The 16,474-nt window shown below is 53.6% G+C and overlaps 1 protein-coding gene across 2 annotated transcripts; it reads left to right on the top strand.

Moving 5' to 3' along the window:
• Nucleotides 1-445: 445 nt before the first annotated feature.
• Nucleotides 446-15,519, top strand: SLC1A5 (solute carrier family 1 member 5). Of its 2 annotated transcripts, XM_010377419.2 has the most exons (8): nucleotides 446-1,657; nucleotides 4,803-4,845; nucleotides 5,220-5,267; nucleotides 7,136-7,302; nucleotides 11,159-11,392; nucleotides 12,942-13,136; nucleotides 13,239-13,373; nucleotides 14,678-15,519. In XM_010377419.2, the coding sequence occupies exons 1-8, from the start codon at nucleotides 1,089-1,091 to the stop codon at nucleotides 14,913-14,915; spliced, it is 1,629 nt and encodes a 542-aa protein (XP_010375721.1). In that variant the 5' UTR covers nucleotides 446-1,088; the 3' UTR covers nucleotides 14,916-15,519. The 2 variants fall into 2 exon arrangements, with proteins under 2 accessions (XP_010375721.1, XP_030769589.1); XM_030913729.1 differs by lacking the exon at nucleotides 11,159-11,392.
• Nucleotides 15,520-16,474: the final 955 nt, after the last annotated feature.

Here is a 16,474-nt window from a genome sequence, read left to right as displayed (position 1 = left end):
TGAGACAAAAGCTTTTATCACCTGCACTTTACATTCGAGGAATTAAAGTTGTCAGAGGCAACTAAAAACCAAACTCAGGGCTGAGGAGTTCCAAAGCTGAGTTGATTTGCAGATGAATCACCCGAGGACCACCTGAGCTTTCTAGCGACCCTCGCACCAAGGAACGAACTCCTGTGGTTTAAGGGCTCCAACCCACAACCCAATTCCTTTGGTGGGAAACAGCACCCCCCAAGGCCCCGCCCCTTCCTGGCCCCGCCCCGTCTTCTCCGGGCCCCGCCCCTGGAGATGGGTTTTATTATTCGGCCTTCTATGGGAGACCTGGCCCATCTCGGGTATCAGCCCCACCCCTACTCGCCCAGGCTCCGAAAGCTCTGCAGCCAATCGGCGCCCGCAGGTCGGTCCCCGCCTTCTCAAACCCCGCCCCGCTACCCTTATTCCTGGCAGCTTCCGCTAAACCGGCTCAGAGCCACGCGGCACGCGCGGAGGTTGTCTCTGTGCTGGTGACCGCTACTCCAGGGCATCAGACCACCGCCTTCCGTACACAGGCGCCCGCATCCCACCCTCCTGGACCTAAAAGCCTGGGTCCCCTGGTCCCGGAGCTCCGCTTCCCGGCCCCAGATTCTGGCGCCCCAGCCCTCCATGTCCAAGACCCAGGCACCCGGGGTCCCAGCCTCCCGGATCCAGGCGTCCCGGATCTGCGCCACCAGAACCTAGCCTCCTGCAGACCTCCGCCATCTGGGCGCACTCAACCTCCTGGAACCAAGGGCCCCACGCCCCACCCAGAGAAACTCTCGTATTCCCAACTCCTAGGGCCAAGGAACCCAGGCGCTCTGAACTCCCAGTTTTCGAGCATCTGGCACACGGGGCAGAGCAGAGAAGCCCCAGCGCCCAACCTGGGAAATAAACACTCCAGCTTCCAAGAGTCAAGGAACTTCAGTGCTGTGAACTCACAACTCTAAGGAGCCCTCCAAAGTTCCAGTCTCCAGGTGCTGTTACTCAACTCAGTCCTAGGAACGTCGGGTCCTGGGAAGGAGCCCAAGCGCTCCCAGCCAGCTTCCAGGCGCTAAGAAACCGCGGTGCGTCCCATCATGGTGGCCGATCCTCCTCGTGGAGACTCCAAGGGGCTCGCAGCGGCGGAGCCCACCGCCATCGGGGGCCTGGCGCTGGCCTCCATCGAGGACCAAGGCGCGGCAGCAGGCGGCTGCTGCGGTTCCCGGGACCGGGTGCGCCGCTGCCTTCGAGCCAACCTGCTTGTGCTGCTGACGGTGGTGGCCGTGGTGGTCGGCGTGGCGCTGGGGCTGGGGATATCGGGGGCCGGAGGTGCGCTGGCGTTGGGCCCGCAGCGCTTGAGCGCCTTCCTCTTCCCGGGCGAGCTGCTGCTGCGCCTGCTGCGGATGATCATCTTGCCGCTGGTGGTGTGCAGCTTGATCGGCGGCGCCGCCAGCCTGGACCCCGGCGCGCTCGGCCGCCTGGGCGCCTGGGCGCTGCTCTTTTTCCTGGTCACTACGCTGCTGGCGTCGGCGCTCGGAGTGGGCTTGGCGCTGGCGCTGCAGCCGGGCGCCGCCTCCGCCGCCATCAACGCCTCGGTAGCAGCCGCTGGCAGTGCCGAAAATGCCCCCAACAAGGAGGTGCTCGATTCGTTCCTGGATCTTGCCAGGTCAGACCCTGCTCCCTTGGGAGGTGGGGAAGAGTGTTAGGGATGGCGGGAGTGGCCACGTGGGCAGGACGGAGCTTTGGGGCAGCTAGAGCCGAGACTTCCCTCTAGAGTCTTAGGAAAACTCGACGGGATATTGCGGCGAGCTCCAGCCCTCGGGAGTGCAAGTCTCGTGTCCTGGGGAAGGGGGTTTCTAAATTTGGGGGCCTGGGTACATAAGTGGGGTCTTAGAGGGAGAAGAAAGTGATGTGGAGAGACACAGGAGGGTCTGCCTAGGGGAGAAAGATACTGTGAGGGGAGGGGACCCCAGGAGGAAATTTTGGGGAGGGAATCTTTGCGTGGTCAAGGGCCCCAAGATGGGGCTTCTAGATATAATTTGGGGCCAGGGTCGGAGAGTTTGGCATCCCTGGGTAAGGAGCCCCTGGAGGATCTGATCTGAGTAACTCCCACCAGGCCCTCTTCCCAGCCCTGGGGCACCCCCACACCACGTGTCACTCGGACATAACTAGGTTCTGTTTTCGGGCTCCACTTCCCGCCCACTTCAGCTGGGGCCTGGCCGCTTCCCCTTTATCTTTCAGATCAGCCCTGCCACCCCTGCCTTTCCCTCCCGTTTCTTCCTCTGTCTGGGCCACCCCCTAGCAGGCAGCCCAGAAGAGCACCAGTTAGAAAGGGGAGCCCATTCTTTTCCTACTCCTGGCCTCTGCCCCGCACCCCCAAGAATGGCCTCCCCCACTTTGAGGAGGGCGGGGGAGCAGAGGCCCTGATGCCCTTGCCTTTAGGGCTTGCTGATTCAGTGTCTCCAGGTTGGGGACTTCCTGGAAGTTGAGGGGAGGAAATGATGAGTCATGGAACAGGGTTTCCCCAGCTTCTGGGGTGTCAGTGCAGGCTGAGATGGGAGACTGGGGCAGGCTTGGTGTCCCGAGTTGCAGCCTGGGAGCACCTTCTGGCCAGGGGAGATTAGCTGGGTCCTGGCCCAGCCTCTGGGCCTGGGTGGTACAGGCCTACCTTCAGGTAGGCACACCCACTCCAAGGCTGTTTATGAGCACAGGCCTCCCCTGTGTGTTAAACACAGCTGTAGCTCACACTTGGCTGGCCACACAGGCTTATAACCAAATGACACACAGCTGGACACAGGCACACAGACACTCAGCTGAGGCTGTAACATCTCCACAAAAACACATGGCCGGATACCAGCACTCATACACACGCTCACTGTGTCATACCATCCCTGTAGCACAGCTGTTCGGTGATGCTGCCAGCCATGCCAACATCTAAACACAGGCTCAAGAGCACACAATACACACTTACATACACACTTATGTGGTCACACACCAATAAACTCATGCTTTTTTTTTTTTTTTTTTTTTTTTTTTTTTTTTTTTTTGAGGCGGAGTCTCGCTCTGCCGCCCAGGCTGGAGTGCAGTGGCCGGATCTCAGCTCACTGCGAGCTCCGCCTCCCGGGTTTACGCCATTCTCCTGCCTCAGCCTCCCAAGTAGCTGGGACTACAGGCGCCCGCCACCTCGCCCGACTAGTTTTTTGTATTTTTTAGTAGAGACGGGGTTTCACCAGGTTAGCCAGGATGGTCTTGATCTCCTGACCTCGTGATCCGCCCGTCTCGGCCTCCCAAAGTGCTGGGATTACAGGCTTGAGCCACCGCGCCCGGCCCTTTTTTTTTTTTTTTTTGAGACAGTCTATCGCTCAGGCTGGAGTGCAGTGGCGTGATCTTGGCTCATTGCAACCTCCACCTCTTGGGTTCAAGTGATTCTCATGCCTCAGCCTTCCGAGTAGCTGGGATTAAAGTGGTGCGCCATCACGCCTGGATAATTTTTGTGTTTTTAGTAGAGATGGGGTTTCGCCATGTTGGCCAGGCTGGTCTCGAACCCCTGACCTCAAGTGATCTGCCCACCTCAGCCTCCCAAAGGGCTGGAATTAACTGGCGTGAGCCACCACACCCGGCCAAATTCATTACTCTACCATGACATTATTTTACTCTATCATGACGCGTGGCTGGCCATCCGTGGGCATTGTCCCATACTGCTGAATCTTAACCCGCACCCAAACCGATAACATTTGACAGATTGTATATGGACACATGGCATTGGCTGTACACCGGTCATTGGTGAGAGGGAGCATGTGGAGTGGTTGGGGCTATGGAGCCAGCTGGCTGGGTTCAAATCCCAGCTCTGCCATTTCCCAGCTGGGCAATTTTCTTTACCTTCTGGGCCTCAGCTTCCTTTTCTATAAAATGGGGTAATAGTGCTTATTCCCAAGGCTGTCATAAGGATGAAATGGGTTAATTTGTGTAAAGCACAGGCCAAAATGGCTGCCTGCCACACAGTAGGTGCTGTAGATGCCTTAGCTGCTGTATATATTTTTTGAGAGTCTCACTCTGTCCCAGGCAGGAATGAAGTGGCGTGATCTTGGCTCACTGCAGCTTCAACCTCCTTGGGCTCAAGTGATCCTCCCACCTCAGCCTCCAGAGTAGCTAGAACTACAGGCACACGCCACCACGCCTGGCTAATTTTTGTATTTTTTGTAGAGACACAATTTCGTCATGTTGCCCAGGCTGGTCTTCAACTCCTGGCTCAAGCGATCTGCCTGCCTTGGCCTCCCAAAGTGCTGGGATTCCAGGCAAGCACCTTGGCCTTAGCTACTGTTTTCATCTCAAGGCAGACACTGTCAAACAAGAGTAAGAGTAGCCTTGTAAACACAGATGCATATTCATGAGATATGAAGCCGTCCCTTGTCTCCCTTCCTGCCACCGCCTCCCAACACACCCAGATCCTCCCCCATGCTCTCAGAGGCGCTGGCTGGCCGGACCTCCAGGAGGAAGTGGATGATGCAAGCCGTCCGGGGTATTAAGTTTGCTGCATGGGGTGGAGCTGAGGCCCGGGGCGACCTCCTGACCTCCCCTGGCCTGCCGTGGGAGGCTAGCATTCCTCACCCCGAATGACTCCCCACATCCTGCAAAGGGGTGCAAGTCTAGTTCCAAACCTGCCAGGCTGAGGCATGAGTAGGGACTGCGTTTGGGTGCAGGTGAGGCCCCAAAGCTTCCACTCACTGCCTTAAAACGCCAACCCAGCCTCTCAGACAATGCCGCCCTCCCGCTATGGTATCTAATAACCCTCTGTGTCTCTGTCTCTGCAGAAATATCTTCCCTTCCAACCTGGTGTCAGCAGCCTTTCGCTCAGTGAGTCCTCAGGGGTGTCCTGAGGGGTCGGGGGTGGACAGGGAGGGATGCCAGCCAGGGGGAGCCCTTGCTACCTGATTTTGGTTAGTGCCTGGAAAAATGCACGTGCAATGAGAATACAGGCTGAGAGCCTCCTGTGAGTTTTAATTCTAGCTGTGTGACTCTGGGCAAATGTGTTTACCTCTCTGAGCCTCAGTTTTTCACCTCTGGAAAATGGGGGTATTGATCATCCTGCCTCAGTGGGGTTGCCAGCAGATGAAATGAGATCACATTGAAAGGATATGGAAGGGCAGGCTTTGAGCATTGTTAACTTGGCATGGGGTTGGGGGACCCTGGTGACAATGGACACTGACTCTTCCCAACCCCACCTACAGTACTCTACCTCCTATAAAGAGGGGAATATCACCGGAACCAGGGTGAAGGTAAGAACAGTGGGAGGCACTGGGGGCTCTACCTCTTTGCCCATTGCTGTAATTTTTTGGTTTTATTTCTGCCTCAGTCTTTACTGTGGAATTTGATTGACACTCTGCTGTCCTTCCCCAATTTCTGTCTTTTCTGCCTTCTGGATAAGTCTCTACTTTGTTCCCTCTTTTCCTGCCCCAGGCTGGTCTTCCTTTCCTGGTCCAGGCTCTTCCTTTCTCCCTTTATCCCTCACCCCCAAACCCCATTCCATGCTGCCCCCTCTCTGCCCTGTCCATCCACCCTCAACCTGCTCAACCTGGCAAGCAGCCAGAGGTTTTTGTTGTTTCTGTTACTGTTGTTTTTCTGAGACAGGATCTCTCTCCATCATTCAGGCTGGAGTACGGTGGCACGATCACAGCTCACTGCAGTCTCGATCTCCTGGGCTCAAGTGATCCTTCCCACCTCAACCTTCCCAGTAGCTGGGACTATAACACACCTGGCTAATTTTTGTATCTTTTTTTTTTTTTTTTGAGATGGAGTCTTACTCTGTCGCCCAGGCTAGAGTGCCGTGGCCGGATCTCAGCCCACTGGAAGCTCCACCTCCCGGGTTTACGCCATTCTCCTGCCTCAGCCTCCCGAGTAGCTGGGACTACCGGTGCCTGCCACCATGTCCCGCTAATTTTTTTTTTTATGTGTTTAGTAGAGACGGGGTTTCACCGTGTTAGCCAGGATGGTCTTGATCTCTGGACCTCGTGATCCGCCCGTCTCGGCCTCCCAAAGTGCTGGGATTACAGGCTTGAGCCACCGCGCCCGGCCTAATTTTTGTATCTTTTATAGAGACTGAGTTTTGCTATGTTGCCCAGGCTGGTCTTGAACTCTTGGGCTCAAGTGATCTGCCCACCTTGGCCTCGCAATATGCTGGGATTACAGGCATGAGGCACTGCTCCTGGCCCCGAGGATCTTTTCTTTTTTTTTTTTTAAGACGGAATTTTGTACTTGTTGTCCAGGCTGAAATGCAATGGCATGATCTCTGCTCACTGCAACCTCCACCTCCCGGGTTCAAGTGATTCTCCTGCCTCAGCCTCCTGAGTAGCTCACAGGCGTGTGCCACCACGCCTGGCTAATTTTGTATTTTTAGTAGAGATGGGGTTTCTCCATGTTGGTTAGGGTGGTTTCTCGAACTCCCCACCTCAGGTGATCCACCCACCTCAACCTCCCAAAGTGTTGCGATTACAGGTGTGAGCCACCAGGTTCGGCCAGAGGATCTTTTCAAAACACAAATGTGACCCTATCTCTGCAGTACCCAGAGCCCTGCCATGTGCCCCAGTGCCCTCAGGAGAAAGTCCAGTCTCCTTGCTACAGTCTATGACCAAGGGGTCCCTGTGAGGTCAAACCCCTGCCAGCCTGCCTGGCTGCCCAGCCTCAACTAGTGACCCTGCCCAGGTCATTCTACTCTAGCTACAGTAGATTATGGCTCTTCTTTGAATGCCCAAGTTGCACTCATTTCTAGGCTGTTGCACATTCTGCTTCCTCTCTCTAGATCCTTTTACCACCCTTCTTTACCTGGTTCACTCCTCCTGTCCTCCAGGTCTCAGCTCAGATGCCCCTTCCTCCAGGAAGTCCCCCCTGACTGCCCCCTACTCCCCAAGCTGGCACTGCTCTCTCTCGGTTCCCACACTCCCCTGAGCTCCTTTATTCCAGCCCCACCTACTCTGGGCCATCCCTGACGACTAATATATTTCCCTTGGACCTGGACTGGAAGCCTTGGGAGGAAGGGGTCCGAGGGCTGCCATGTCTCTGCTGGGTCCCAGTGGTGCCCAGGACTGGCCCTCAGTGACTGTGCAAGTAGACAGTTTCCCTTCCACCCCGATCTGTTCCTTGCCTACAGGTGCCTGTGGGGCAGGAGGTGGAGGGCATGAACATCCTGGGCTTAGTAGTGTTTGCCATTGTCTTTGGTGTGGCACTGCGGAAGCTGGGGCCTGAGGGGGAGCTGCTTATCTGCTTCTTCAACTCCTTCAATGAGGCCACCATGGTTCTGGTCTCCTGGATCATGTGGTAGGTGGTGGGAGAGGAGGCTGGGGTGGGTGTGGTTGGAGGGTCGGTCTGCTACCAGAGGCAAGTGTGGGGCATTCTGCGTGGGATGAGGCACCCTCTGTCACTCGTTGGAGCCAGATGGCCTGCATTTAAATCCAGCATTGACCATGCCCTGGCTATGTGATTTTAGGCAAGTGATTTTCTCTCTCTGCTTCAGTTTCCTCATCTATAAAACGGGAACGGCACTTTGGGAGGCCGAGGTGGGTGAATCATTTGAGATCAGGAGTTCAAAACCAGTCTGGACAACATGGTGAAACCCCGTCTCTACTAAAAATACAAAAAAATTAGCCAGGCATGGGGACATGCGCCTGTAATCCCAGTTACTCAGGAGCCTGAGGTACAAGAATCACTGAAGCCTGGGAGGCGGAGGTTGCAGTAAGTGGAGATCGTGCCACTGCCTGGGTGACAGAGGGAAACTCTGTCGCAAGAAGAAAAAAAAAATGTTAATACGGTACACGGAAGGTCTTAGGACAATGCCTGGCTTATTGCATGTCTACAGTAAATCCTAATAGCTAATATTTATTGGGCATTTTGCTTGTATAACTTCTGGACACTTCCCACTGGCCAGAACTTGGGTATCTAGCCTTCCCTCTCTGTACAAGTGGCTGGGAAAATATGCCTTTCTTCTGTGACTTACAAGAAGGAGCTGGGGAGGTAACTAGTCAGCGATGATTGATGGGCGATCGATGATCGAGTAATCTAGGGAAGTGATGTTGGGAGGCTTTTTTTTTTTTTTTTTTTTTTTTTGAGACGGAGCCTTGCTCTGTCGCCCAGGCTGGAGTGCAGTGGCGCGATCTCGGCTCACTGCAAGCTCCGTCTCCTGGGTTCAAGCGATTCTCCTGCCTCAGCCTCCCGAGTAGCTGGGATTACAGGCATGCGCCACCATGCCCGGCTAATTTTGTATTTTTAGTAGAGACAGGGGTTTCTCCATGTTGGTCAGGCTGGTCTCGAACTCCCGATCTCAGGTGATCTGCCCACCTTGGCCTCCCAAAGTGCTGGGATTATAGGCGTGAGCCACCATGCCCAGCCTTGGGAGTCCTCTTGGCTTGGAGCCATCCCTGGGATCTTCACAGCAGGAGAGGGTGATAATAACCCCACCTGAAGTTTAGAGATCACTTATTGTCTCTAAAAAGCTTTAGCTCCTTTCAACTGGCATCTCATTGCATCCTCCCAGCATTCCTGTGAGGAATCTGTTGGGTGTTGTGTAATCTGCAATCTGACTCATAGAACCTCCCTCTGGTGGTTGTTGGGAAGATTCAGTATCATGTTCAAGGGCACAGCACATCGAAAATGCTTCATACCTGGGAGTTGTTATTAAGACCCGGGCCATGGCCTTTCTACAATTTGTATTTTATTTTATTTATTTATTTAGAGACGGAGTCTTGCTCTGTCGCCCAGGCTGAAGGTGCAGTGGCACGGTCTCAGCTCACTGCAACGTCTGCCTCCCATGGTCAGGTGATTCTCCTGCCTCAGCCTCCTGAGCAGCTGGGACCACAGGAACTCACCATCATGCCCAGCTAATTTTTGTATGTTTAGTAGAGACAGGGTTTTGCCACGTTGGCCAGGCTGGTGTCAAACTCCTGACCTCAAGGGATCCGCCCTCCTGCCTCCCAAAGTGCTGGGATTACAGGCATGAGCCACGGCTCCCGGCCTTCAAATTTTTATTTTAAAAATGTTTTTTGGCTGGTTGTGGCACCTCACGCCTGTAATCCCAGCACTTTGGGAGGCTGAGGTGGGAGGATTGCTTGAGGCCAGGAGTTAGAGACCAGCCTGGCCAACATGGCGAAAACTCTTCTCTACAAAAAAATACAAATATTAGCTGGGAATGGTGGTGTACACCTTTAATCCTAGCTACTACTCGGGAGGCTGAGGGATGAAAATCACTTGAAACTGGGAGGCAAAGCTTGCGGTGAGCCAAGATTGCACCACTACACTCAAGCCTGGGCAACAGAGCAAGACTCTGTCTAAATAATAATAATAATAATAGTAATTTTAAAAAATGTTTTTTGAGCTAGGATCTTGCTCTGTCACCTAGGCTGGAGTGCAGTGTGGCGTGATCACAGCTCACTGTAGCCCTGACCTCCTGAGTTCAGGTGATCCTCCCACCTCAGCCTCCTAAGTAGCTGGGACTACAGACCCCAGCTACAAAGCCTAGCTAATTTTTTTTTTTTTTTTTTTTTTTTTTTTTTGAGGCGGAGTCTCGCTCTGTCGCCCGGACTGGAGTGCAGTGGCCAGATCTCAGCTCACTGCAAGCTCCGCCTCCCGGGTTTACGCCATTCTCCTGCCTCAGCCTCCCGAGTTGCTGGGACTACAGGCACCCGCCACCTCGCCCGGCTAGTTTTTGTATTTTTAGTAGAGACGGGGGTTTCACCGTGTTAGCCAGGATGGTCTCGATCTCCTGACCTCGTGATCCGCCCGTCTCGGCCTCCCAAAGTGCTGGGATTACAGGCTTGAGCCACTGCGCCCGGCCTTTTTTTTTTTTTTTTTTAAAGAAACTGGGTGGCCAGCTCAGTGGTTCACGCCTATAATCCCAGCACTTTGGGAGGCCGAGGCAGGCACATCACGAGATCAGGAGAGCGAGACCATCCTGGCTAACATGGTAAAATCCTGTCCCTACTAAAAATACAAAAAATTAGCTGGGCGTGATGGCATGCGCCTGTAGTCCCAGCTACTTGGGAGGCTGAGGCAGGAGAATTGCTTGAACCTGGGAGGCGAAGGGTACAGTGAACCAAGATCATGCCACTGCATTGGGTGACAGAGCAAGTCTCTTTAAAAAAAGAAACTGGGTTTTTCCAAGATCAAGATATTGGCAGAAAATAAAATTTAAAAAACATATACTGGCAGAAAATAAAAATTAAAAAAAAGAGAGACAGACATGTTGCCCAGGCTGGTCTTGAACTCCTGGGCTCAAGCGATCTGTCTGCCTCCGCCTTCCTTACATCCTGGGATTACAGGCATGAGCCACTGTGCCTGGCCTATTTTTATTTTTTGTAAAGACTGGGTCTCACTGTGTTGCCCAAGCTGGTCTCGAGAACTCCCAGGCTCAAGTAATCCTCCTGCTTTGGCCTCCTAAAGTGCTGGGATTATGGGCATGAGCCACTGTGCCCGACCTCTTTATCTTTCATCATCTGCAGAGAGCGTATTGGTTCGAGTCATGCTAGCTGCCATAGCAAAGCAACCCAGGAAGTGTGAATGGCACACACTGATGGACATTTCTTTCTGGCTCACATGTGAAGTCCAAATCTGGTGACTGCTTCATGTGGTGATGGAAGTACTGAGACTTTTTTTTTTTTTTTTTGAGATGGAGTTTCACTCTTGTTGCCCAGGCTGGAGTGCAATGGCGCAATCTCGGCTCACAGCAACCTCCATCTCCCCCATTCAAGCAATTCTCCTGCCTCAGCCCCCCGAGTAGTTGGGATTACAAGCATGTGCCACCACGCCCGGCTAATTTTGTATTTTTAGCAGAGACAGGGTTTCTCCATGTTGGCCAGGCTAGTCTTGAACTCCCAACCTCAGGTGATCCACCCGCCTCAGCCTCCCAAAGTGCTGGGATTACAGGCGTGAGCTATCATGCCCAGCCTGCACAGAGACTTTTATTTCCGGGCTGCTCTACCTTTGAGGGGAAAAGAGAGTGTGAGGTTGGCATGGGGGCTTCAGGGGCCAGGCCTGGGAGTGGTGCCCACGCTGAAGCACACATGGCTGGGGCTTCTCCTGACCTCAGGAGAAGGCAGGAAGATGTGGGCAGGGTGCTGAGCCTTTCGCCTGGCCACTGGGCCCGTGGAAGAGGCAATAAGCTATCGCCTGTGTTACCGATCAGGTACGCCCCTGTGGGCATCATGTTCCTGGTGGCCGGCAAGATCGTGGAGATGGAGGACGTGGGTTTACTCTTTGCCCGCCTTGGCAAGTACATTCTGTGCTGCCTGCTGGGCCATGCCATCCACGGGCTCCTGGTACTGCCCCTCATCTACTTCCTCTTCACCCGCAAAAACCCCTACCGCTTTCTGTGGGGCATTGTGACACCGCTGGCCACTGCCTTTGGGACGTCCTCCAGGTACGGCGTTGGGGTGGGCTAGGGCGAGATGTTTAAGCTAAGCGGCATGGAGTGGATGAAATTTTCTGTGCCGGGGACATTGGATCTGGGTACAGGGGCCATACTTTGGGAGATCCTCATAAGGTCCTGGATTTGTCCCCACCCTTAAAAAAATAGGAAACAGGCCGGGCGCGGTGGCTCAAGCCTGTAATCCCAGCACTTTGGGAGGCCGAGACGGGCGGATCACGAGGTCAGGAGATCGAGACCATCCTGGCTAACACGGTGAAACCCCGTCTCTACTAAAAAAATACAAAAAACTAGCCAGGCAAGGTGGCGGGCGCCTGTAGTCCCAGCTACTTGGGAGGCTGAGGCAGGAGAATGGCGTGAACCCGGGAGGCGGAGCTTGCAGTGAGCTGAGATCCGGCCACTGCACTCCAGCCTGGGTGACAGAGCCAGACTCTGTCTCAAAAAAAAAAAAAAAAGAAAAATAGGAAACGATTGCCTTAGAGATTTATTCCCCCCTTTCTTATACTGCCTCCCCATGGCACTGGGGGCACTCTTTTTTTTTTTTTTTTTTTTTAATGATTGGGTCTCGCTCTGTTGCCCAGGCTGGCATGTAGTGGTGTGATCCCGGCTCACTGCAACCTCTGCCTCCTGGGTTCAAGTGATTCTCTGCCTTAGCCTCCCAAGTAGCTGGGACTACAAGTGTCCACCATCACACTTAGCTAATTTTTGTGTTTTCAGTAGAGACGGGGTTTCGCCATGTTGGCCAGGCTGGTCTCAAACTCCTGGCCTCAAGTGATCCGCCCACCTTGGCCTCCCAAAGTGCTGAGATTACAGCCGCCATGCCCAGCCCCTGGGGGACTCTTAAATTCTGCTCTGATTCAACCTCAGAACTCCTTCCACCCTCTCTCCTGGGTATTTCATTCGTCCCTGCTGGCCCTGTCCCCTTCCAAGACAATAGTAATTCTTAGTGTATTATTGGTGAGAGTCAGCAGGACCCAAACATTAGAATTTAGGTGTGAATTGTGTGGGTATTTTGGGAGGTAGTAGTCTATACTCTCCCAGAGGTTCCAGGACTCATAGATTTTGTAATCCTGGTATTGAGTTCCCTAGTGCTGCCTGCTTGTGGGAAAAGAGCTTAGATATAGCAAGTGAGGGCTGGGGGTGGAGTGTGGACATGGTAGGAGAGAAGGGGATCTAGGTTAGATGGGAGGGCCTTGGACCAAGGGACAGGCTGGGGAGGTGGGCGGGACTTCGGCTGGACAGGTGGTATGGGCAGGATCTGGTGGGCGGGGCTTTGGCTGGGCAAGTGGTGTGGGTGGGCTCTGGGTGGGCGGGGCTTCAGCTGGGTTGGTGGTACGGGTCAGACCTGGAGGGTGGGCAGCCTTTGGCTGGTTGGGTGACAGGGCTTTGCTTAGGCAGGCTTTGGTGGGGATCCACTAGGTGGGGTGGGTGGGGCTTTGGCTGGTTGGGATGGGGTTCTCGGGGCCTCTCCTGGGCGGGACCTGGAGGGTGGGCGGAGCCCTGTCAGCAGGTTGACCTAACTCAGCTCCCCCATCCCTTGTAGTTCCGCCACGCTGCCGTTGATGATGAAGTGCGTGGAGGAGAATAATGGCGTGGCCAAGCACATCAGCCGTTTCATCCTGCCCATCGGCGCCACCGTTAACATGGACGGTGCCGCGCTCTTCCAGTGCGTGGCTGCAGTGTTCATTGCACAGCTCAGCGAGCAGTCCTTGGACTTCGTAAAGATCATCACCATCCTGTGAGTGTCGGAGGGCTATGGATGGGACCCCCCGGACCCCAGTTGACCCCTATCTTCTCCCACAACAGAGGCGTCTGCCTAACCGCCTACCTTCTCCCTCAGGGTCACGGCCACAGCGTCCAGCGTGGGGGCAGCGGGCATCCCTGCTGGAGGTGTCCTCACTCTGGCCATCATCCTCGAAGCAGTCAACCTCCCGGCCGACCATATCTCCTTGATCCTGGCTGTGGACTGGCTAGTGTGAGTGTGGGTCTGGAGACTGGGGCAGGGGCCTGGGAAAGAGGATGAGTGAGTGAGAGTCCTTAGAGCCTCTGGATAGAAGAGGAGGAGAAGAAGGAAGGAATTCTGGAGAAAAGGGGGGGAAACTTGAGCATTCCTGAGGGCAAAGAATGGCATCTTTGCGGCTCTAAGAGGAACATCAGAAAAGTAGGGCGTCTGTGTGGTGAATACAGCAGACTCTTTGGCCAGACTGCTCGGGTTCACATCGCAGCTCCAACATTCGCTGTTATGCCCTCGGGAAGTGCTTAATCTCCCTGTGTCTCAGTTTCTCCATCTGTAAAATGGGGAGAAGAACAGTCTCTCCCTAAGGATTAGATAACAGACACACCTCCCTTAGAGCAGCCCCCAGTAAGCAGTAATTGCTACATAATTATTTGCTATCATGATTAAGCTATTAAGAGTATAAAGATTGGAAAGCAGCCAGACACAGTGGCTCACGCCTGTAATCTCAACATTTTGGGAGGCCCAGGCAGGTGGATCATTTGAGGTTAGGAGTTGGAGACCAGCCCGACCAACATGGTGAAACCCCGTCTCCACTAAAAATACAAAAAAATTAGCTGGTATGGTGGTATATGCCTGTGATCTCAGCTACTCAGGAGGCTAAGGCAGGAGAATCGTTTGAACCCAGGAGATGCAGGTTGCAGTGAGCCAAGACTGTGCCACTGCACTCCAGCCTGGGCAACAGAGTGAGATCCTGTCTCAAAAAAATATTCTGGAATTAATTATTGGCAATGGTTACACAAGTCTGAATATACTAAAAAATACCAAGATGGATACTTTTAAAAGGTTAATTTTATGGTAGGTGAATGATACTTTAATTTTTTTTGAGACACGGTCTCACTCTGTCGCCCAGGCTGGAGTGTAGTGATGTGATCATGGTTGTAATCACTGCAGCCTCCACCTCCCAGGCTCAAGTGATCCTCCTGCCTCAGCCTCCTGAGTAGCTGGGACTATAGGTATGCACTACCATGCCTGGCTAATTTTTTTCCTCCACCTCCCAGGCTCAAGCAATCCTCCTGCCTCAGCCTGCTGAGTAGCTGGTACTATAGGTGTGCACTACCATCCCTGGCTAATTTTTTTTTTTTTTTTTTTTTTTAATCTATATGGAGATGGGATCTCACTCTATTGCCCAGGCTGACTCCAACTCTTAATTTTTACTTTTTAGATTCCTGGGGGAGAGAGGCAGGAGGCTTAGGCCTTGGCCCTTTCCTTCCCTGTCACCCTGTCCCCTCCCACTTACTTTGCTGTCATTTCTACCCCTTTAGTGACCGGTCCTGTACCGTCCTCAATGTGGAAGGTGACGCTCTGGGGGCAGGACTCCTCCAAAATTACGTGGACCGTACGGAGGTGAGAAGCACAGAGCCCGAGTTGATACAAGTGAAGAGTGAGCTGCCCCTGGATCCGCTGCCAGCCCCCACTGAGGAAGGGAACCCCCTCCTCCAACACTATCGGGGGCCTGCGGGGGATGCCACGGCCGCCTCTGAGAAGGAATCAGTCATGTAAACCCGAGGAGGGACCTTCCCTGCCCTGCTGGAGGTGCTCACTGGACATTGGATTATGAGGAATGGATAGATGAATGAACTAGCGCTCTGGGGGTCTGCCTGCACACTCTGGAAGCCAGGGGCCCCAGCCCCCTCCTGGACAGGAGATCTGGGATGCCTGGCTGCTGGAGTACATGTGTTCACGAGGGTTACTCCTCAAAACTCCCAGTTCTCACTCATGTCCCCAACTCAAGCCTAGAAAACAGCAAGATGGAGAAATAATGTCCTGCTGCCTACCCACCATGACCTGCCTGGCCTTACCTGTGTCAGGGAGCAGGTCACAGGTCACCATGGGGAATTCTAGCCCCATTGGGGGGATGTTTCAACACCATGCTGGTTATTTTGGCGGCTGTAGTTGTTGGGGGGAATGTGTGTGTGTGCACGTGTGTATATGTGTTCTGTGACCTCCTGTCTGCACAGTACGTCCCACCATGTCCCCAAATCCCCTATTCCCTCCACAATAATAGAAATACTCCCAAGGACTCTGGGGAGAGGCTAGGGACAAATAGCTGCTGTCATTCCAGAGGACACTTTTTTAGCAATAAAATTGAGTGTCAACTATTTAATCAGGTGTTGTTGAGAATTTGACTTAAAGAACTAGCCACTACAATGACAGTATCTGCTCATCAAGAAACACCACTGGGCTGGGTGTGGGGGCTCACACCTCTAATCCCAGCACTTTGAGATTGCTCCAGGCCAGGAGCTCAAGACAAGCCTGGGCAACATAGTGAGACGTCGTCTCTACAAAAAAATATATAAAAATTAAGGCCGAGCACAGTGGCTCACGCCTGTAATCTCAGCACTTTGGGAGGCTGAGGTAGGCAAATCACGAGGTCAGGAGTTCAAGATCAGCCTGGCCAACATGGTGAAACCCTGTCTCTACTAAAAATACAAAAATTAGCCGGGCATGGTGGCGGGTGCCTGTAGTCCCAGCTACTCAGGAGGCTGAGGTAGGAGAATTGCTTGAACCCTGGAGGCAGAGGTTACAGTGAGCCGAGATCGCACCACTGCACTCCAGCCTGGGCGAAAACAAAACTCCCATCTCAAAAACAACAGCAAAAATTAGGCAGGTGCAGTGGTGCACCTGTAGTCTCAGCTACTCAGAAGGCTGTGGTGGGGCGGATCCCTTGAGCCCAGGAGTTCAAGGATGCAGTGACCGATGATCGTGCCACTGCACTCTAGCTTGGGCAACAAAAAACGAAGTCTAGCTCTGTTGACTGGGTTGGAGTGCAGTGCAGTGGTACGATCTTGGCTCACTGCAACCTCTACCTCCCAGGTTCAAGCGATTCTCCTGCCTCAGCCTCCCGAGTAGCTGGGACTACAGGCACCCACCACCATGCCTTGCTAATTTTTGTATTTTTAGTAGAGACCAGTTTCACCACGTTGGCCAAGCTGGTCTCAAACTCTTGGCTTCAAGTGATGCCCCCTCCTCGTCCTCCTAAAATGCTGGGATTACAGGCATGAGCCACCACACCCAGCCAGACCCTGTCTCTTAAACACCACGGGAAACCACAATGAGAC

Source organism: Rhinopithecus roxellana, chromosome 12 (assembly GCF_007565055.1).
Source record: "Rhinopithecus roxellana isolate Shanxi Qingling chromosome 12, ASM756505v1, whole genome shotgun sequence".
Classification (NCBI taxonomy): domain Eukaryota; kingdom Metazoa; phylum Chordata; class Mammalia; order Primates; family Cercopithecidae; genus Rhinopithecus; species Rhinopithecus roxellana.
The sequence above is the reverse complement of the archived record's forward strand: the minus strand, read 5'-3'. Positions and strand labels throughout refer to the sequence as shown.

What these genes read in the sequence shown, in the direction of transcription:
- SLC1A5 (XM_010377419.2), top strand. Translation starts at nt 1,089, where the DNA reads ATGGTGGCCGATCCTCCTCGTGGAGACTCCAAGGGGCTCGCAGCGGCG. An exon ending in TCACCGGAACCAGGGTGAAG is followed by an intron (nt 5,268 to 7,135) that starts GTAAGAACAGTG and finishes CCTTGCCTACAG; the next exon opens with GTGCCTGTGGGGCAGGAGGT. An exon ending in GTAAAGATCATCACCATCCT is followed by an intron (nt 13,137 to 13,238) that starts GTGAGTGTCGGA and finishes CTTCTCCCTCAG; the next exon opens with GGTCACGGCCACAGCGTCCA.